Source organism: Manacus candei, unplaced genomic scaffold (assembly GCF_025592945.1).
Source record: "Manacus candei isolate 608988 ecotype Guabito, Panama unplaced genomic scaffold, ASM2559294v1 h1tg000088l, whole genome shotgun sequence".
NCBI classification, from domain to species: Eukaryota; Metazoa; Chordata; class Aves; order Passeriformes; family Pipridae; genus Manacus; species Manacus candei.
The window spans coordinates 7681598-7704618 of NW_026138136.1; the positions used below are offsets into that span (position 1 = coordinate 7681598).

Genomic DNA, 23021 nt, shown 5'->3' on the forward strand with positions numbered 1-23021 from the left:
CTGTTTACAATTAGTAAGCAGTAGAGTTTCTGGTCCTGCACATCTCTTCAGATCAACCAGTCAATCAGAGACTAGAGCACTGTGTGCATACAGTGGGACCTGTGCTCTACAATCAGCAAAATAGTCTCTTTTTTTTTATTTTTCTATGACACAACATGCAAAAGAATATAGGAAGGTGAATTATATTTTGTGTATAATGAACAAACAAGAAGGGCTGTGTCACTCATAAACAAGAAGTAAGTGTAATCTGGGCTGTGATGAGTTAGTAATGCCTTTCCTAACATATAACCACAAAGGGGAGGATGTGCCTGTACTAACCTCTGTGCTGTAACATTCATTTTGACTAGTTTTCAGTGCCATTGAAGGATCAAAGCAGATAATGGCTTTCTGCTGGCAAAAATTCTGCCTCTCCATTCCAAGACCTTTTTTGCAGTTTTCACATATACTGCATTACATTGGTTCTTAATATTCTGCATGGTTCCTGTTATATTATTCCAAACTACTTAACCCTTTGAAACAATATCCGGTCATGTTCACAAGCTCTGTTTCTTAGTTTTCATTAATTTATACTTAAGGCTGCTTCAAAGAAGGGATAACCTCTCCTGTTTGTACAGTAGACCAATTGCAGAGACAAAAGCCAAGTTCATGGCTTTCTATGTCATTAGTCTGTGTATTTTACATGGCCCTGTCAGAAAAGCTTTGTCAAAACAGGAGACTGTAAGATGTGCCTTGGGATAGTCACGCAATATAAAGCAAGCTGGGTGTGACAGAGATCAGAGATGAAAGTTGATGACTGGACTTAATGTGACGTGAAATGTTTTTGTATAGTAGCTGTCAAACGCTGTGTCATAATTATAAAAGACATGATTGTTACTGGAGATCAGTGGCTTAATGGTGAGTAACCACAAATAAACAGACTGAAGCAGTTGGAATTGGTGAGCTCCAGGGGTTCCTTTCAACCTTAAGAAACTGTTTCTTAAATAATTTTGTTGATATGAATAATTCACTGCTTTGTCAAATAAGCCAAACAGGCAGGGTATTATTTTTTCTCTTTGAGCAGAATTGCCTTTACTGCTATTTGCAGCTGGTAGAGATGTGGCCCACATTCAGTGCTGTTAAGCTGGTTTGCATACAGGTAGGATGTATGAGAAATACAGTCACAAAATGTGCTTGAGAGGCAACACAGAAAGGTTATACAATCCATGCTCCTGCCCGGGAACAAGGTTTTCTTGTCTGCCAAGCTATCTGAGAGCTGGTGCTAACAGTCAAATATTGATTACTTGATGATTTTAGTGACCATTAGAATTATTTATTATAGAGAGGAGGTTTAGAGATTAGGAAGAAATTCTTTATTGTGAGGGTGGTGAGAGACTGGAACAGGTTGCCTAGAGAAGTTGTGGATGCCCTAGCCCTGAAATTGTTGAAGGCCAAGTTGGATGGGGCCCTGAGCAACTTGATCTAGTGGAAGGTGTCCCTGCCCATGGCAGGGGAGTTGGAACTAGGTGATCATTAAGGTTCATTCAAACCCAAACCATTCTGTGATTCTATGATAGAACCACAGAGATTGTAAGGGACACCTGGAGGTCTGTCAAATATCCTTCTCGAAGTATATTCAGCTGGAGGAGGTTGCTCAGGGCCGTGTCATGGTGGATTCTGAATCTCAGTAAGGATGGAGATTCCACAGCCTCTCTGAGGAATGTGCTCTGGTGTTTGACCACTCTCATGGGAATTATTTTTTTAAACCTATATCTAGTCAGAATTTCTCTTGCTCCAGCCTTGTGACCATTGCCTTTTGTCTTTCCACCAAGTACCATCTTCTCTGTACCCTACAATCATGTAGTTGTATTGTGACCATTGTTTATTTGCACTGAAATAGACCCTAAAGAAGCAATATTGCAGTCCCAGCTCTTCCACAGTGCTGCAAGAGGACAGTGAAACCTCTTAATAGAGAAGCATATGGTTTTTTAGTTGTTTGAAAAGCATTTGTGCAGAGGCTGTTTCTTCTTGTTTTAAACTTGCTTTTGAATAGTTGCTAGACAGAAAAAAAGCAGCATTGTCACAGGGCAGTGAAGGACATGAAAAAAAACCCAGCAAACAAACTTTTTCCTATTTTCTAACATCTTCCAAGGAACAGCAGTGTTACACATTAACATTCATGAATCAAGAAATCTACTGACTGGATTACCTGGAGGTATTATTTCACTCTGCTAAAACTTGGAAAGAGCAAGTTAAATCATTCTGTTTCTGCTGCTGAGCCTCCATTAAGGAAAGAACCTGCAAAGCTGTATGGGTGTATGCATGCATGTTAGTGCATGCAACTTGTGTGCCCAGTACCTGTGCACACTGATGCCTTCCATAACAGCATTTTATCACTTCACAGTTTTGTGAGCATAACTCTCCAGGTATAGCTGTCTACCAGTGCACATAATTTAATTAATATGCTTGCATGGACCGATTCCATGGCTTCACTTAGTAACCAGAGAAGAGGAAAAGTTACTCTGTAACTACAAATGTGTGAGGTACAGAGGGGAAAACTATGATTTCATGTGGAAATTCCATGAAATCTCCAGCTTTAACCTCAGAAATAGAGTTAGCAGTAAAGCCTAGTTAGTTTTTACAAGTCATACTAATTTTCAAACACAAAAACTTCCATACTGACACAGAGTGACTTTCATGACTCTTGTTATTTAAAGATTCTATTCAGCCTTTATGATGGATTAACTAAGCTCTTTATTGGAAACTCATAGATGCCCAATGATCATTGATCATCTCCAGGCTACATAGAATGTGCAGGGCACGTTCCCAATTAGTACTTTCTCCATGCATGTGTTGCTTCCAAAGGGCTGATATTCAAAAATCATGAGGGATAAAAAGAGATAGAAATTGATTATGAGGAAACATTTTTATACAAAAGATGTGAATGGAAATTAGGTCCTCAGGATGCATTTATTGTAAGAGCAGAAAGATGCATTCTGTCATTAAGATAGTTTTTGTTGGGAAAACTAGTCTTGGTTCAATAAGGAAGTGAAAACAACTATTTGATATAAATAAAACATGAAAACAGTGAGGAAACTATGCATAGTGATCAATATAAAAAAATTGCTCTGCAAATTGATAACAGAAAGCTAGAAATATGAAGGAAAATCCATAGCAGATATTTTCTACATATACCTGAATTAAAAAAAAGAGGTCATAGTGAGGGCATAGGGCCTTCTAAATTGCAATGCACAAACTGTTAAAATAAAAGGGGTATTTGGTGCAGGGTTCTTGGTTTTGTTTGTTTGTTTGTTTTAAAAAAAGTAACTTCAGGAGATCAACTAAAAACATTCCTCCACTTGATAGTAACTGTTTATTTTTGTCAGAGGTGTTTTGCTCATTTGGAAGGAAATGCATAAGGCATAACTCATTTGGTAATTAGTTTTGGTGAAATTGGCTGGCCAAAAAATGTACTACTACATCTGGGAATGACATAAATTACTATATACCTGCCCCAATCATGAACACAGTTGGGGACAAACCTACTTTTATAATGCTATAGAAATATATGCCTTGAAGCCAGGGCTATGTGTTTAAATTAGGCAAAAATTCCTAGTATATAAAGCAGGGAACATGCTATTTCATATCAGGCTTATTTTATAATTTTATATATGGTTTCATTTCAGTACCACTTTGTAAGTGAAAATCTTTATGGTTCAGTTTGGGCTAAAGTTTGCTCTTTGTAATTTCCTATTTCACTGATGACTAATTAATAGTAATTAAAACAATCTTCAAAGAGTCTGCCTTACCAGGATTTGGATGTAGGTCCACCCTAACATGTGCAGCAGTATTTTAGTGTTGAACTAAAACTGGAGGTCACATAACACTCTGCAGATTGCAGAGCTGTAAGTAGAAAAATTCATTGCAAGTGGTATGTCAGGGAAAAATTAATATGAAAACAACAAACCAACATCCCTCCCCACAAAACAAACAAACAAACAAACAAACAAAACAACCAAATCCCACAACAAGAAGGAAATACAAAAACTACAACAAAAAAACCCTAAAACCAACCAACCAAGCAAAACCCCACCCCAACAAACACATTCCTCTGGCTATGATTTTTTTTAATGAACGCGTATGGTTATAGCTTATCCCACAAAGCAAAGGCTTTTACATGAATGGCTTTTACATAAGCGAACATGAACGTTCCCTCTACACCTGATGACCAGCCCATACCACTCCTTTGGCTTTTGTCTGTGGTACTGTACATTGACCACATAGCACGTGTGGCCACTAGAGCCGGTTCAGCGTGATGCAGGAGTATCGTACACCAAGAGCCAAGTGTGGGAAAAGCGACCTCCACTATTAGCACCAGTGGAAGAGGTAATGAGGAAAATTTGAGCATCGAATTTGAAAATTTTAGGGAAGAGAGACTTCCACGAGGTATTTTAAACAGCGTACCTCTACAGGAGGGGATGTGAGTAGCGGAACACTTGTTACTGCGATCCCCAAAACCCATGTCCTTGTGCTTCAGGAAACTTCTCCTTACAGGAAACACCTCCCTGTGCTGGCCCAGTCACCGGCTCAGCAGCAGCCGGACCGGCCCCAGTCCCAGTCCCAGACCCAGACCAAGTCCCAGCCCCAGTCCCAGCCCCAGCCCCAGCCCCGGCCCCAGCGCCGCCCCCGCGGCCGCCCCGGCAGCAGCGCAGGTCGGGCAGGCGGGGCGGGCGGCGGGAGGAGCGAGGCGCGGCCGGGCCGGGCCGGGCCGGGCCAGCACAGCGCGCAGTGCACTCCGCCCGCAGTGCCCGCCCGAGGGGAGGCTCCGCTGCCCGGCTACTGTTCTTGCCGGACTTTCGGGCTGCTGTCCTTTTCCAGACTTTCTGTGCCCGCGGCATGGCCGGGGTGCCACAGGCAGAGCGCCTCTCCTTCCGCGCCTTCCGGGCCGCCCGGCCCGCCGGGTGCGAGTACGGGTACGGGCACGGAGACGGGCTGAGCGGGCTCCGGGAGCGAGAGTTCCCCCGGCTCCGAGGTACCGTGAACGGCCCCGAGGGGCTGGAAGGGGCGGGCAGGACTGCGGGGGGCGGGCCGGAGGCGGGGGACGCCCGGGCCATTCCCGTCTCGACTCGTCTTCTGGCCTTGAAATCGCTGGTGCGAGGAACCGGAGGCGGGGATGCTGGGAGGAAGGGACGCGCTCAGCTTGCTGCAGTTCTCTCAGCTATAGGAAGGCGATAAGGGGGCGCTCTCCTCCCTCTCACTCACTCCCTCTCCCCTAATGCCCCAGAGGTGCCGTGGGTCCAGTGTTTTGATACAGCATTTTGATACAGCAGCAAAATGCAAAGAGAGAGATTCAGGGAGGGGGAAGGAGGGGAGGGAGAAATAAAAATGGTAAAACAGCTCTTGGCTAGCAAAAGTTTGTGGTTAGACAGGCCTTTGTGAACTACTTTCGCAGATTTGTATGGATTTTCCCATCCCCCAGCATTCAGCATCCTTGCACATGCTACGTCAAATCTAATCGTGATGGTTATAAAACAGCAATTTATTTTACTTAAAGGGGTATCAATGCCTGTGATATTAGCACTTCAGAATACTTAGGGGAAAAACAAAGTGGGGAGTGGAGTAAATAACATCAGTTTGTATGTCCTGAAACTGCTATTTAGGCCACCCTTTCTGTTAAGTTTCATATTACTTCTCTTTTCATAGTATCTTTGAATTTTGGTTATCAAATACAGGAGTGGACTTTCTCACACAGGAGTGTTTAGTAAAGAATGGAGTAACACTTTGCTTCTAGAGGGATGTGGATAAAAATTAAGCATCAGTTTGAAGAGCCTTAAGATTCAGTAGTTGATTTCACAGTCTGGTTTTAGACAGATTAGTTGTGTCACTGAAAGTCTGAATACAAGAAATTGCTTGTTCTAAATTCAGACTTAGATTCTGAAGAGTGGGTGTTTTGTAACTCAAACGTTATTTAGGCATTTAAGCTACTGACTTTTCAAAACTCCCAAGTATCAGATTCATTTCTCAGAGGCTCCCCAGTTTTGAAATGAAGTGTATCTGGTAATGAATGATGTCTGGTAAATCAGTCTGGTTCCCAGAGAGGTTACTGCAAAGGCAGAGCATTAGGAGTTTTCTTCCCTTTGAAAATATTTTGGCTGATGTAGGCTACTGAGTTACACTTTGGTTATGCAACCTACTAAAATAAGATGTAGATGATAGATAATTTAGAGTATTTGTAGAAAAAGATAAATAGGTATAAAATAGAATCTACAACACTATTAGCTAATCGAAATCACATAATTGTCTATAGTAAGATGACCTACGTTGCAAATTCCTTCAGCCCTTTGTTTTCTTCTTTCAAATTTTAGCATTATCCAATTCAGAAACCCATCATCCATTCATCTTGAAAGCTTGTCACCTCTGTGAGGAAACTCAACATCCCTTAACTGGTTGCTGTACCTGCATGTGGTATCCTTTGTCTTAAAAACAGTGGCATATCTCCTCTAGTCAAGAACTTGTACCTTCAAAATATTACCAGCAGTGCCAAATGAAAGGTGTCGAGGGACAGATTCCTAGGCCACATGTCCCCTGCCTTACATGTCTTTTTGTCTCAAAGCTGACTAAAAGTCCAGGATGGACTCCAGGAACTAACTGACAGTGGAGCAGTGTGTATGACAAGCATGTTACTTGTATTTATACCTTGGACTCCTTTTATTTACCCATGTAGATATATCCCCACTTGCTGAAGGTCTTGGCACATTAATGTTGATGTTATAAAAAGTTTTTTAAAGCTCTAGATTTTTGTTGCCTTGTGGAATTAAGGCAAAGGAAAGGTGGCTATTGTACAGGTTGGCAGAAGCAACAGTAAGTAAAGGAACCTTCTCCAGATGACTTAGCAAAAATGAGAATTTAGCTACTCAACCATTTTCAGTGGCCTGCGAGAATGTGCAGGTTGTGGAATGAGGTAGAAGTTTTACATCTCTAGTGGCCTTGGATCAGCTCTGTGGATAAGTCCTGACTGTACAAACAGTGATTCACTAAGGAACTTGTAGCTGTTCATGGGGTTTATCTCTGCTGGGTGTCTCCCTACTGCACCAAGTTCCTGCAATTTTATCCCTTCTAGTAAAAAGCAATCTTAACTTGTTCCATTAGGCAAAAGAGAATGACTTCTCTTTTGGGGAGTTAACGGTAGTCATAGAATCAGAAAATGGTTTAGGTTGGAAGGGACCTTAAAGATCACCTAGTTCCAACCCTCTTACCATGGGCAGGGACACCTTTCACTAGACCAGGTTACTCAGAGACCCATCCAGCCTGGCCTTAAACACCTCCAGGTATGGGGAGTCCACAACCTCTCTGGGCAACCTTTTCCAGCATCTCACTACCCTTATAGTAAAGAATTTCTTCCTAATATCTAATCCAACCCTGTCCTCTTTCAGTTTGAAGCCACTCCCCCTTGTCTTATCAGTACGTGTCTTTGTGAAAAGTCCCTCTCCAGCCTTCTTGTAGGTCCCCTTTAGGTACTGGAAGGAGCTCTAAGGTCTCCTAGGAGCTTCTTTTCTTCAGGCTGAACAACCCCAACTTTCTTATCCTGTGCTCTGTTTATTTGGGGCATGCCTTAAAGATCTTGCCATCATTAAAGCTGGATAGAAGTCCAGATTTTGCTGCTCACTTTTTATGTGAACAGAATTTTTTGAGTCCCTGTCTAGATATCCATGAATTAAGCCTAATGTTCAATTTTGGAAGTGTAATCTTCTGAGCACCATGTGATAATAATTATTGCATATCAATCTATTCACTTCTTCCTGATTGCTGATGTTTTGTGGCATCCTCTCAGGACATCTTGTGCAAATTATGTTCTCTGGGGAAGGCATAAATTTTTTCAGTGTTCGCTTGCATGGTGCTTGTGCTTCTGTTTTAGCTCTAGTATGAATAGTTGCACAAATGCCTGTTGAGAAGAAGGCACAACAGATGTGTTATAGGGAACACCGGCTACCAGGCGTACTGTGACACCAGGATTTTTCTAAGGTGGTCTACCTGTGGTCCTAACAAAGTCTTGGGGAGTTTCACTTACAGCTCCATTGGAAAGAAAGTAAGGCTCATACTCAATGTGTGTTGGGGATTTCCCCTTCAGGTTTTGTGAAGAGATAAAAGGAAGTACTTTACTTCCTTAAATCAGCAGGGATCTGTCTCTTTGGCACAGAAGCCTTAAATTTTCCCTTTTAAGCCAGTTTATCTTCACTTCTGTAATTCAAGGGCTGTTAGCTGATGGCTACAGCAGCCCCTTCTAAAAATATATGTGGAGTCTGTGAAACGGATCCCTGTTTCACAGGCAGTAGCGTATGTGCAATATGTGACCTTGACTTTAATCTTGTGAGCAGCATACCCTTCTCTGCAGTGTAGAATTTTAAACTGCGCTTTCAAAATGGATAAGGAAATCAGCAGGAGTTTATAGGTTCTGTTGTTAAGTAATGGGGATGAATATACTTCTGCGATGTTTATCATAGCAAAGAAAATATCAGCTTTAGTTTGTATTGTGGTTTTAAAAAAGAAAAAGCTGACATGTGATTTCGATGCAGCACTTAATCCCAAGATACCTTTCCACTTTCAGTTGTGTGCCAGTGTTCTCTTAATATAGCTGTGGTGGTTCAGTGGGAGATTTCCAAGAGCAATAAGCAGTGGATATTCATCCCCAAATAAAAATCAACATGTATTTGAGAGTATGTATTCTTTAAGGACTGCTGACTATTTGAAGACAGTCTTTAACTGAGGTGAGGTGGACTGTCACACTTATAGTCAAATCAGTTACTGTTCTGTACTTCAACAACAGTCAGGACAAATCATATCTTACCTTAATAGCATGAATATTTGTGATATGTGTGATTACATACAAATAACAATAATAACACAACTTGCCTGTTAAACAAAAAGAAAAAGCAAACTAGGCTTTAAGTAACAGAATTGGCCTTTATTTCTTTGGAATTCCAATGATGTCCTGTGAACCAGTCAGCTGTACGAGAGCTTATTGTGTTGTTCAGTTAAGGAATAGCTGGGTACTGGATCTGACCTTACACAAAAATAAGTCCTTTTACTCATATTGCTAGTAATTATTTTCCTGTTAGTAGGAGATCTTCTCTTTGTGCTGAAGTTAGTCCTCAGGGGCTTGGGTAGCAAAAGTCAGCTCTGTCCTCTGAGAACAGAAAAGCCTGTTTTGTCACGTTTGGGATAGTCTGGTGTTTTGGCTGAATTTCAAAACTAGGAAATACATTCTGATGTGTCAGCTCAGAGTAATTTTGTTGATAGGTAGCTGATGCTCACATTTTATGAAACTTGTGAAGATGAGTGTACTGTGAGCTTGAAGAGTTGTGCTCATCTCATGATTGCAAATGTAGGCGGGACCTTAGATTCTCTACTGCTTTGCCAGTTTGCTTGCCTTGTCAAACCAGATATTCTACCAGCCTCACGTCTGAGGTTTTTTCTTTATTTTGAAAAATTAAAAAAAATTTGGAATAGTTTTTGTATCCTAAAATAATTAGAGATTTTATTATTTTTTACATTCATGGAGGTTTTTGGGGTTTGTTTAGTTTATGTTTTATTGTTTGGGGGTTTTTTTGAGAGTATTCTGTTTGATCTGGTAGCTATCTTCTGCATGTGTATATGTTACTTTCTGCTGACTTCATAATTATTAGTAATTTTTATCTGTGGAAAAATCTTTTTAATCTCATTTTTTCTTTTTCTTGAAGACTAAGTGACTATATTTTCAGCAAAACCTTTTAGAGTTAGGTTCTTTGAGCGATAGTTTTCTCTGACCAAGTTAGTGATATACAAGTCTGATCACGCTGTTTAAAAACCAGTTTGATAATGAGGGATAAGTTTATTTTGATTCATTTTTGTCTAAAGTCTATGCTGAACCAGGCATGTGCCATTTTATGGTCAAATACAATGCTTATTGTGATTCCATGATGCCCACCCACCCATTGCTGGCCAGAGTTAAGCCAGGCAGCTACAGTCCCAGGAGAGACAGCATCTCCTGGAAAGGACAAATTATTTCACCCACATGCAGAGATTAGTGTATGTTAATGTTAATCCAGTGCTTACCTCTCCTACCAAGATGGCAGCAAAAGCAATGTGTAGGGGAAGGATGAGTCTGCTTTTGTTGCCTCATTGGAAGATTCTGTATGGCTAGAAGCACTGCTAATTGTGCTGGAGAATAAGTCTCACTGAGTTACCTTCTCTCTAGCTCACCCTGAGCAGAGGTAAAATCTTCTAAACCTTTTGATTTTGGTGTCTAAAGCTCCTCTTCCTACCACTCTGCAAGCTTGTTTACTCTTTCCTCAGTGGCTGTGAGATCTCTGGTGACCTGCTCCTGTTCTCAGTAACCTCTCTGTCACAGTGTGATCTAATTTTGTGGAACACCTTTTTTTTTTTTTTTTCCACTTAGAAGGGAAAAGAAAGCAAAAGCAATTATCTTTATTGAAGAAGGATGCTGGCAGACAGTTTGAAATGCTAGAAGACGACTGGGAAGATGTTTTTAATGGGGGGGGGAAGGTATCCTAAAAAGAAACTGTTGTATGGGAAGTGCAACCACACAACTACATGACAATTATTTTGTAAAAAAAAAAATAATGCTCAAGTAAAACCTTAATGCTTCCTGTTGATTTCAAATTTGCATTTATCTACATAAGCTCTTGTCTAAAAAACTGATATCAAAGAGGAAGCATGTGTGGAGCATAAAGTGGATTTAGTAACAGTAGTTGTATGTTAGTTTCAGATGTTTTCGTTTGCCTAGATAGAAGTAACAGGTACTGTTAGGGAATTCCTTAGCATTTCAAGGTTCAGAAGGTAGTCTGCTCTATGCAGAACTGATCTTTCAATTGCTGTTAATGATGGACTTAGCTCTAAATGAAGAATAGTCATAATATTTCAGCACGGAATACAGTTTTAGTTACTTTAAAGTTTAGTTAGATGAAAAAAATTATCTGAAAGTTACAGGTTCTCTCTCTTCTTTCTTGAATTGTATTATTCAGAGTAATAGATATAATGCATGTTTAGCTTGAGATTTGGTGTTGTAATACCCATATAAAGATGTTCACTGCACCATTACACTGACTCTGTAATCGCCTGTGTCACAACAAGGCATTTAAAACTCTCCCTGGAATACAGAAATGTGGAGCAGAAAAGCAAAGTCCCAAACCCTATAAACCTGATACAGTTGACATGAACTCAGAATATTTGGGGGGTATTTTAGAAATAAGTATTCAATCACTTCGAACTGGATTCTTTACAACAGGAAATAATCATATGTGGTGTGGACATTAGATTTTTAAATCAGTATGTAGACATAAAAAGAAAAATTAGATTTGGAAAGATAATTTATGGAACTTCACAGATGCTGCAGGGTATCAGCCACCCATTTTAAAAAAAATGCACTTTTAATTAAAAGATACATTATCTCTAAAATTAATGTCTGTACAAGATGTATATTAGTATTTGAAAGTATTGAAACAGGCAGATGTTCTACTTAGAAAAGCACAAGATGCTTCTTATCTCTTACTCAAAAATTGGAAATGTACCAAAATCTTGTTCCTACAAAATCCCTCATCAGTGGAGCTTCCTTCCTTCTGTTACCTTTGCGTCCTCATAAATTCTGCTGTTTGTCCTCCTCTGTTGTTCTGATGTTGCTACACGTGAGATGTGTATTGATTTCTTCCCAGCCTATTTCTGTGTGATGTATCTCATTTAATTTTTTAAAATTTGAAATATAAGATTATTGATAAAAGACTATATGTAAGTTTCCTGACAGAAGTGATCTGCTTCTAGTGTTCCTGCACTTATACTGGAATTTTCTCTGCAAAATCAGAACCTGGCATGGGACGCTCTTGAAATTTCCATCATATGTTATGGTAGCAATTCCTGTATCTGAGCTACTTGTCAGAAGTCAGTGTAAGGACAAAGAAATGGAGAGGTGGGAGGTGAGATTTTGTTGATCAACTTGATTCTTTGCATACTTGGTATCAGAGAGATGCTGCAAAGGCATTGCTTGGATGTGAAAAGACTGTCATTGAATTCAAGAAGACCATACTGCAGAGTGCTGCAAAGTAAAAAGCACTAATGTGAGAGGGTGATAAATGGGTAGACAGCACAATATGTTTGCACAGCAAGAGGCTAGTAGCATGCTTTACTCTGAGATGAAATTTAGGAAGTGGAATGAGCTCCCAAATGTCTCAGGCTTTTTATAGTAGGTTGTCTTGGCCCAAGCCATCAATGCAGATGTTTTCGTTAATGTGACACTAAAGTACTAGTAAGGTGGGTTTTTAAAATTTTTTTGCTTCCCTGAATTTAAAAAGGGAACTAAAAAGAAATTCTTGTTAGGAATATGCCATTTAGGGTTGGTATATTTTTTTCTCTTCCTAATTTAATAATGCTGTTGCTGTTACCATGTCTGTGTATTGAGAAACACTGATTGATTCCTGTCTCACTTGGTCGGAGGGGATGTGTTTTGTGGAGGCATTAGGAAAAATGGGACGGGGATGTCAAGAGTTATGGAGAAGCAGGGGTGTAGTAGGGTAGGAAGGCATAAAGGCAGGCCACAAAACCTGACTCACTAAGTCAGACTTAATTAGTTTCATTGCTAATGAGGCAAGTTGTTACGCTCCTGGCAGTATTTGTGGCAGCCCAGATAGATCCTGTGCCGTGGTGCTCTTTGCCCCTTCACCTTCTGTCCTTCTATAGAGAAGCGATTGCCTGCAAGATGCCTGTGATGGGGATATGACCCCACGTAGGCAGCTGTTTGAGACTGTCATGCAGGAAACTGTTAAGTCTCTCTTTTTCCATTACATGAGATACACATATTAAATTGGAAGGCAGAACTTGGGGAGAGGGCTTTCTCTACCTGCTATTTTATTTTCCCCTTCTTACTTTCATCCTTGTCCTGACTCACTCCTTGTTTCTTGTAACAGTGGGGGGAATATGGCTTTAACAAGATAAGTGAAAAAGAGATGTGGTTTCTGTGTTCATTCAGATTAGTCCCTGGAGCACCAGGATCTAAAATGCTTTTAAAAGAAAGCTAAGAACATGACTGGACAGGGTTTTTGTCAGTTACGGTCTTCCTAAAAGAGAGAGATGTGATCACAAGGATGTGATATTTTGGTGACATCATTAGCTGAGGAAAAATGATTACACAACTAAGCTTACTTCTTCTAGAAATATGCAGAATAATATTCTAAATTAAAATTTGGAAAGATGACAGGAAACTTATTTGAAGAAATATTCATTAATTAAATTAATGTTGTGTGAATCAATTTCATTAATGCACAATTAAACACCAAATATCACTGTTTATACCCCTTTGCAAACTTATGAACAGGTCAGGTGAAATTACACAGTCATCAGAAAGTTTGTCCGGTAATATCTTCCTGAGGAGGAAATTGAAGACCAGGATTTTCCACATTTTTATGTTCATGCCACACAGCACATTAAGTTGTCATAATTCAGTAGTTTAGAACTGATGGTATCAGTAATGGGTTCCAACGTGTGTTGCCTTTCTTTAAAAAAAAGGACTTTGTATTGCTGTTGAGTAAAATACACTGTTTGTCTGCTCTGACATTCCTTTCCCAAGTAACTTATTAAGAAGTGTAACTTATTAAATATGTGCCTTGGAGTTGCATTTTTATTTATTCGTATACGTACCTATAATTTCTTTTAATGGTAAACAGTTACAATTGACTAAAACCAAAATGTTACTTGGCTGTTCTGGCAGTATGCAACTTTTTACAAATGTCATCATTTTTGATTCATCACACACTAGGAAAATATTCATTACAGATTTAATCAATTTAGGAGTGTGTAAGCCCAGTGAGCAGAGTGGTGACTTTTCTTAATACCCTGTCCAATCTCAGTTGTGATGGATAATTTGCTTTGATAATGCACATTTTCTTCTTGTGAGACTGGATTAAAACAGATAAGTGAAAGTGGTTAACTAGCAAGAACTCCCTACCTGGTGGACTGAATGGCCCAGAATTAAAGACTGCATGAAAAAGAAGCCTTTACCATCTGCAGACATGCTACTTTCTTCTCCCCCCCCACATAAACCCAGTAGTATTCCCAGTTTAGCTGGGAAGCTGACTGAACTGGTGTTCAGACAAAACTGTATGTATATTATTGCATTCTGTTGTTGGTCATAGAGTTTGTGTTCACAAACAAATGAAATATTTGATTGATTTATAAATTCCCATAAGACTGTAAATGCCTCAGAAGTAACATATTTTTGTCAAGCATTGGAATGGGCTGTCCAGGGAGGTGGTAGAGTCACTCTCCCTGGAAGTGTTCAAGAAACAACTGGACGTGGCACTCAGTGCTGTGGTTTATTGGACAAGGTGGTGATCCGTCAAAGGTTGGACTCAATGACCTAAGAGGTCTTTTCCAACTGTAAAGATTCTACGATTCTATGATATCATGGAAGGTCGTCATTAAGTGTAGCAATATGATAATGTTCCTCTTCTTACCACCTTAGCATAGATGCTTAGTGACAGGTACAATGCTGCCAAGACAGCCTAATATAACAAATGCAGGATGACTATTTGCCCTTCTGAAAAGGAGATAATCTAATACTAGTATAAGTGCATAAAAAATATGCCATTTAAATTCATTAGAAGTGACTTGGAAGACTTGCAGTACATAAGAAATAAACTAAAAACCATGTAGGATATATTTTGGGTAATGTGAAATTACATAGAAGAGATATTAAAATGTATAAATAACTTTTAAGAGATGGCTGCAAAGGTGTAGCTTTAAGGTAGATTAAGGAAATAAGAGCGTGACACCTCTGAACTGCACTGCAGCTCACTTTTTCCTGGGCCGTGCAGTCCCTGTGACTGGGACCTACAAACTCTCCTTTCCGTTCGTTTACAACTATTTCTGGTTTGACTGAGGTGCATGTCCCTGCCAGATTTTTTTTGGATGATGAAATTAAGCCCTCTATTTTATAGATTGGTAGCTGTCTAGTTAATGTTATATCAATGAATTGTCTTAGTATCTCTCCAAACTCACCAAGAGCAGAAATACAGTAGGAAGGGAGAAAACTATGACAGTTGTAGTGGGAAAATCACTTTCTGTGTACATTAAATGTCCCCAAAAGCCATCTTAAATTGCAAAGCTGGAGTCTTTGTGAGGATCACTCTTCCTTCCTTCCTTCCTCCCTCCCTGCCTTCCTCTCTTCCTCCCTCCCTGCCTCCCTTCCTCCCTCCCTTCCTCCTTCCCTTCCTCCATCCCTCCCTCCATCCCTTCCTGCCTACCTGCCTGCCTGCCTCCATTCCTGCCTGCCTGCCTTCCTGCCTTCCTGTCTCCCTCTCTCTGTGCCTTCCTTCCTACTTCCCTCCCTTCCCTGCAAGTTCTCTTTGATGTAGGTCTTGTTGAATCTACAGTTATAAATCTGCTAATTTTTTTGTAAATTAATTGTGGATTTTGGTGAAACTATTCTAAATTCATGCTCAGGTGAAACTCTCTAAAGTGAGATTTAATTAAAAATTTATGGCACTAGCAGTTTTATCTGCTCTTTGTCCTTCAGGGTCAGTTCCAGAGTAACAGATTAACTTCTCTAATGATCAGAAAATTAATAATATGTTTTGCTTCTGCAGACTAAAACCAGAATAAAGGCTCTGATTTTAGGTTTAGGTGGAAATTTAGCTTTTCATTAATTACTATAGCAACTATTGATGTACTCGCAAATTAGCTAATGGCTCTACAGCATTGAAGGGATTACCATGCATTGAAGTGGTTTTCCTATGAGGAAAACAATGCAATTATAACTGCAGCATAAAGGAAATCTATTCCTTGGGAAGCACCCTTTTTATCTTTTGGATACTAACAGTTTAGGATTTGTTACTGTTAAATATTTTCCTTAAGAAGGGTTGATCATGAGTGGCGATTCCCAGTTTAGTTGCATTCTTTAAAGCTTCTGCTGTCTGTGAAACACTAGGCTGAATGAGGAGGTGATGTATGAGGAAGGGGGAAGGAGGCAGATGTCTGGGACAAAAAGTAAGCTTCTTTATTATTAATTTTTCCTGTTGCAATTAGCTCTTACTATAGTGAGAGCTCATTGTCAAGATTAAACCTTCCATCTTTTATTTCTGTAGAGGCCTAGGTGTTTTTGCTTGGAAAATAGAATTTAAAGTGATCTTTAGGTATAAGCTACTGTTTGGAAAGAAACCAGACTTTTGGGAGTGAGAGAAGCAGTAACAATGAGGTTGTCAGGAGCTGTATTATGTTTAGTCTTGGTAAAGAGTGCAGAAAGCATCATTGCACCACATGGCTGTGGAACCAGGACTGCCTTCTAGTGAGCACTGCCATGACCCCAGCTTCTGCTGACCCACAGGGAGAGATGTGGGCACAGAAGAAAATGCCTTCCTGTGGAGCTATAGGAACCCTCCTTGGGATATAGGCTGTACAAAAACAAATGCTCCCTCCATCCCCTGTTTTTCGATATCAACTTTCCCAAAGCATGGGGGCTACTCCAGTGAAATGCTTTCTAGGGATTGACACCATCTATTTCTCCCTCTTGTAACTCATCCTCTTGATTGTCCTTAGAAGCCTATAGTATGAGGTTGAGTATTTTGTGAATGATGAAAATGCATAAGTTCTAGTGAATTACATCAATACTTTATTTTAGTGAGTTTCCTTTCTACCTGATATTTTTCAAGAGTTGGAAGAAATCTTCCCCTCTTTTCTCCCCATATGTCAAATCTAAAAACATCTGCTTTCACTGGAATATTTATATCCTGATTAGAAATAATAAAGACAAATCCAGCTTCTTAGCTGAAGCTACCCATTTAAAAAACATTATGAAAACCTCTTTTCCTTTGGATGGGTGGACTGTTGCCGAGTTCACAGTGTGTAATACTTGTTTGGAGGCACTCAGTCAATTCTCAAAGCTTTGCATCACTGAGCGTGACAGCTCCTGAGAGATTAAATAGCTGTTACCATCAGAACTTTAATCAGTTTTTCTTCCATTTCTGCAAGTACAGGGAAGGATAGGTGTACTTGTAAAGTGTCACAAGGATTACACTGCAGCGCTTCTGGATAAACTTCAGTGCCACTGAAGAGGGGGAAACAGTACCAAATAATCTCATGACAGCTGTTATGTTTCTAAAAATGTTCGATCAGATCTTCAAATCTTAATACTAGATACCTTGTGTACATCCAGCCTCTAATACCAGTCACTTCTGCATCTGTTTTCTTCCATTCTAGTGGTAGAAATGTGATTAGGTACTAAACTAATCCAATAGCAGTTAATTTACAATGAACTCTCCTCAATCTTACATGTAAAATGATTTATAATGAGTGGGTATTGGGAAGTTTGGGGGAAAACCTGCCTTCAGCTAATTCCCACTTCTTCAAATGCCTCTTAAACTTTATGTTTAGAAAATGTATTTTGTCTTTAAAAAGTATCTGGATTGTCTTACATGGGTTCTGTTTGAACAGCATGAGAACTCTCAAATGAGTAAAGTTGATATTTATAATACAGTTATAAAAAATCTTCCAGGTATGAGGGGTGGGGCATGGAAGGGAGCCTCTTGGTTTTTTCCTTTAGGACAAGAGACTGGGGGAGTGGCATTGTGGAATTGATTTGTTTTGGTTTGTTTATTTGTTTGTTTTATAATCTAGCTACATGGCTACATGACTTGTAGTCTTTTTACGCGTCTCCTTTTTTTTTTTTTTTTTCTCCTGGCTGTAGATTGAATTTCCGCTTAGTTGTAGAACAGAAATAGCTGAATCTAGAGGAGAAATTTTACTGTTTAGGCTCATAATTTAAATGAGTTATAGCGAGTGTTCCATGCTTTGAATCTACTTCACTGCACTGTGTATTCCATGTGGAACAACACAGAAGAAAACTGCGATCGAGTCTAATATATATAGTCTCTGGATATATGTTGGTTGGGGTTCCCAGCTTGTAGACAGGAATATATGAGAAAAATGAAACAACAGAGAAAAAAGGTTATACAAGGAAGAATCTATTCCTGTCAAAACTGATTGTTTCTTATTGTTTTTCCACTGAGCAGTTATTACAATGGGTATATATACAAATCTAAACATAAATAAATATAAATAAATGGCTCTCTCTATATGAATCCAGGAATTTTACTCTCCCTGTGATGCAAACACAAAGTGCCCAACTGTCGTCTTTCATAGCAGAAGGAAGAAAAGTGTTTCAAGTTGAAAGGGGGACAGGGGCAAAAAGAGCATGGAGTAGGCATAGGGGAAAATTTGCCCTTAATGCCTTTCTTGTTATCCGTCTGTGAGCAAAAGTGGGAGAACAGAAGCCCATAATTTGCTCTGTAGGAAAGAAAATAGTCTGAGTACAGCATGCAATAACTGATCTTACACGGTTCACTGTATATCTGTACCCTGACTTTCTGTGGAGGCAAAATATGAGATACCTGGTGTCTGTACAAAATATTGAGGAATACATGCTTTCCATCTGGAAACAAACTTCCTCAAAGCAGTTATCTCGCATGAAACCTGTATTGTGTTCTGTGCAGCTAATTGCCTGAGTTCATTCTAGCTTTACTAGTGGGGAGCCATTAATTGCATTATGGTGGTGATTACATGACATAATAGGGATCATTTCCATTCTGGTATTTATGGCACAAACTTGGAAAGGAGTTCTTAGAAGTAAAGGGATCTGGATTGAAACATATAGAACCAACTGTTGTATGCACTGAGTTAGATGCATTCCTTGAGTTATTGTTGTGTCAGAATATTTTGACCCAGATTTTTTTCCCTTTAGTTGTTTGAAATTTGGGTGCTCTACTTTGAAAGGTGGTGGGCAGGTTGAGGCAGCTAGCTGAATCTGATTTACAATAGTTGTGATTTTACAATTCTTTGAAAATCCTGTCCTTCTCGAGGTAGCTGAAACTAAGGACACAAACGATGGCACTGTAAGATACTAATTTTAAAATTTAAACTTTTATTTAACCAGTTTGATTTTCTTGTTGCTTTGCTTAGAGTTATAATCCTTTCTCTTACATTTTCCAGAGCCCTAACCCATACCTTGGCCTTCCTGGAAATGCCTCCACTGTGAACGTTTTCTAACTATTTTAGAATTGATGTGTTTAGGGTTTTCATTTCTATATCTCCAGAGTATTCTTTTGGTGAAAAATGTTCATGCAGTTTTGCTAAAAAGTAAACAGGAATTACAAATTAATTTCATCTTACCGACAAATAAGTAGCTTTAAAATGCAAATGTACTATTGTTGCCTTAAACATACTTACTTTGAGGGAATAGGGTGATATTATGTCCACAAGCACAAATTCAACAAAATGTAGAAGTTTTGGGATATAATAAGAGCTCATTACAGAAATATATATATCTCAATTCTATTCTGAGATGTTACTTCTGGTTATAGCAAGTCTAAGGAAGTATTTGAAAATTAACAGTGCATAAATTAGCTTTGAAATATTAGCAAATTACTGTTACTTTTTCAATTACGATAATATTGTTCATTATTAATTTGATAATTCATTGTCATAAATAATGCTTACCTCACTTAAAATTCCTCTCCACCCTCACTTCATCTTACAGAATCAATTCCTGAATTTCTTCGGTTGCATCACTCTCCATGGTTCACCTGGCATCCTTTGCCCATGTAAGGAACAGGTGTGTTCAGCCGTCTGGTTTGTTCAGCATTGGTAGAAGTGGTCTGTAAAGAGGGAACAGGCTTTGGCCTGGCTAGGGAGCTCCAGCAACTCCAGCACTTCAGTATGGCTGTGCTAGTTGTGGAGGCTCCACGTAGGACCTTACTACCCATACTCAGGATCCAGTCCTGTAGTCAGTTCTGGAGGCAGAGTATGCTATGCGTGGTTTTATCTAGGTACTATTTTCAAGTATCTTGTGTCAGAAATTGAGTAAGGTATGTTGTATGAATGTCCCGTCTGGTCTTGTCATTTATTCAAATATTATGCAGTTTGTGGGGAAAGACCTTGATTTTTAAATACGTAACGTTTTCTCAGCTGCCTTGAGGCAAAGTGCAATAGCTGATGTTGTGGCAGAGTTGTTATTTTAAGCTCAGAATTCAGAGATTAGGGAAGCTATAATATTTGTTTTCCTGTGCATAATATTTTACTCATTCTCAAAGCTAGTCTAGTGTTACTGAGGCCATTTGTATTGAATAATTTATGGTGAAATTATAATTCTTTTTAATTTCTCAAGTCATTAGTATGGAAAGAAGTCCTTTAATTGAGAGAAATTATGCTATGATTTAGTGAAGCACAGCAAAATATTCTTCAGGTGTGTGCTTATAAAATCGGGATAATGTTGTAATTGCTTTATTGCTGGGTCCATTAAAAAAAAAAAAGGAACAACTGTAAAACTCATTTTTGTAGCCGAAAGTATCCACTGGAAGGTTGCTACCAAATATGAAATTCTGTATGTTTGTGTCAGTAGTGTCAAACTGTTACTGGATTTGTGATGCTCAGATATTTATGTCTCTTAGTACTAACATAAATCAGACTAACTTCACAGGTGCCCAAATACTACCTTTATTTAAATATAGAGCATCCTGATAAACAAAGTAAAGCTGCAAAGGAGAAGCAGTTGACTGAGTGGACTTGCATTGAGATGAACAGAATTAGAACTCAGTCCTCAGTACTGGAATTCTCTAGTGAATGCAAATTTATTCAAGTTAGAATTGTGCCCGACTCTCTTCAAAGACATCCACCGATAACTATTGTTAAAGTATTGTTACCACATGTTGATATTGTTTTTTTTGTGTTGATGCTGTTCTGTAGATGTTAATTTTGATTGAGATTGAAAGCAGATGTGATGACTTCTACGTTATCACTGCCAAAAATATCAAAATGTACAATAAGGGAAGTGTTAGAGAAGAGAAAGTGGAAAAGAGCTGTAAGGGAAGAGTCTTCAGATTCACATCTGCTTTGCCTTATGTTCTGCTATGAGAAGCAATATGAAAACACTAATTAACCTCTTAAGGGGATACTTATGTACCTATATTCATATACCCATCTCAGTGCTGCATACACAGGCATATTTGTGCATATTTGTAAATAAAGGTGTATAATATGTGCTTGGAGGAAACACTTAATCACCTAGATGCCTTGAATACACCTCGGGAGCAGTTCTTCATTTGATGTAACTAGTAAGCTGATTTATGTAATTTTGAGATTCTGTTGCTGTTGCCTGTTATTATAGCCCTCCTACTCCTTTTGTCAATTTATTATTACAAATGTTGCACTTATAAAAATGATACCTGGACTTCTACAGACTTCATGCATATCCCAGAGACTGAAGACGTCTGTAGATGCCAGATGAGGATACAGCAATATGAGCAGTCCAGCATATTTTATTAAAGAAAGGAAAGCTTCATTTGTTTCAAAGGTCATTTAAGCTACTGTACAGATCATAACCCAGGTCTTTAACTTGGCCTGGGACCAGAAAGGTGATCAGTGCCATGTATTTAGAAAGTGCTGATTATAGTGTGTTTGCTAATTATTTAACTCAGAGTTCAGCAGAGCCTTATAATTACTTCAAAGGCTCTGGATACCTTGATGTGTGTTCTCTTGTATTCTCATGTTTGAATAGAGCTTGCTTCTCTTTGCAGACTTGAGGTCTCTGTGACCTGAAGGCAAAGTTCTGCTTTGGTTACTCATTGTAGTACAGCAGAAATGCAATCAGACTTCCCATGGGTTCCTTTAGATTCTCTGGACTTTAGAAAAGACTTTTTTTGTCAGGTTGCAACTCTTTGAGTTCAGAGAGCCTGTCCTTTGAAACTGTAATATCTGTACCCAGTGTAAGGTAATGTCTTTGGAAAGAGCTACAAATTCCTCCTTCTGAACAGCTTTATGGCAGCATCCAGCAGTGGATTGTTGCTGTCCAAAGTCAAATTCAAAGTAACGACTAGGCTTCCAAAAGCTGTGTCGTGTTCTAAATGATGTGTTTGTGTCAACAGCTCAAGAGATTTTTGGTTTTCTTTTAGAAAGCTTTAACAAGCTGGACATCAGTGAAGTTAAAAAAAATAGCGTATCTGGAAGCTGCATGCTGTTGTTCCTATTTAAAGCAGGGAAACTTACTCTAGCTTTCCAAAATTCTGAGATCATCTTCTGGAATGTGGGTTCTTCTCCCCCACCTCATTCTCTCCAATCCCCTGTTGCTCCCAGAGAAAGGGCTTACAGCTGGGACTGAAATGGGTTGTTGGAATTATCATTCATTAAGAATAAAGGAAGATGACATTTTTAGCCAGTGCAGGTGGAGAGGAATTATGGGGTTGTCCAGCAGAGAAATATCTGTTGAAACCGAGTGGGTGAAGATAGATATTAAAGCAAAACAACACTGACATAGGAGATATGAGAATACATTGATCATGGAAAAGCACAGTCTAGAGTTTAAGATGTAGTTTCTTACTAGGAAGATGCAATTCTGAGTCACTGTTCTGGTTTGAGCATTATAGACTAACAACCTACCTGTTTTTCATATGGAATTAGCTTGGCTGATGAGTGTAGTTCTGTATTATAGCAAAGGACTGCCACTGACTGAGGGCCAGGAGAATCTTCTCAGATATCTCATCTTACAAAAGGGTGGTTTTGACTGACAGTCCTCCCACTCTTCATTTCACATTCTTCAAATTTATGCACGGTTCCTCTTGATAATGTGGTCATTTGGTTTACAGGGTTTTATCCCTGAAAGATAAAATTTATGCTGAAGGCAAACTTATGTTTTCCTTATTCTTATATCCCTGAAATTGATCTTCGTTACCTGTTTCTGTCAATGGACTTTTTGCTGGATGGTATAAGTAAATCAAGAGCTGAAAGTGTCTGTGGGGAACCTTGTGTGAAGAACTTCTATTTGAGAATAAATTTACTACTGGTTTGCAGTATCAGCCTCAACTCTTCACCGGAGAAAGCAGCAGAGTGAAGTGCTGTTGCATTCACCAAACAAGGTAGTAACGTGGTCTTGTCACTGGGAAGGAATGATGTCTGGGAAGTACTTCTGTAGGGCCTCAACAGTGAGGATAACTGATTTTTGCTGTCATTTTACCTGC

At 39.2% G+C, this 23021-nt stretch overlaps 1 protein-coding gene across 3 annotated transcripts in view; it reads left to right on the top strand.

The window, feature by feature from the left end:
* The first annotated feature begins 4665 nt into the window (after positions 1–4665).
* The window catches only part of MOCOS (molybdenum cofactor sulfurase), a 211389-nt gene continuing 193033 nt past the window's right edge, over positions 4666–23021 (top strand). For all 3 annotated transcript variants that reach the window (XM_051812637.1, XM_051812639.1, XM_051812640.1), the window contains exon 1: positions 4666–5008. In XM_051812637.1, coding sequence (XP_051668597.1) covers positions 4873–5008 — 136 coding nt within the window. In that variant the 5' untranslated portion in view covers positions 4666–4872. The remainder of the gene's footprint in view (positions 5009–23021) is intronic.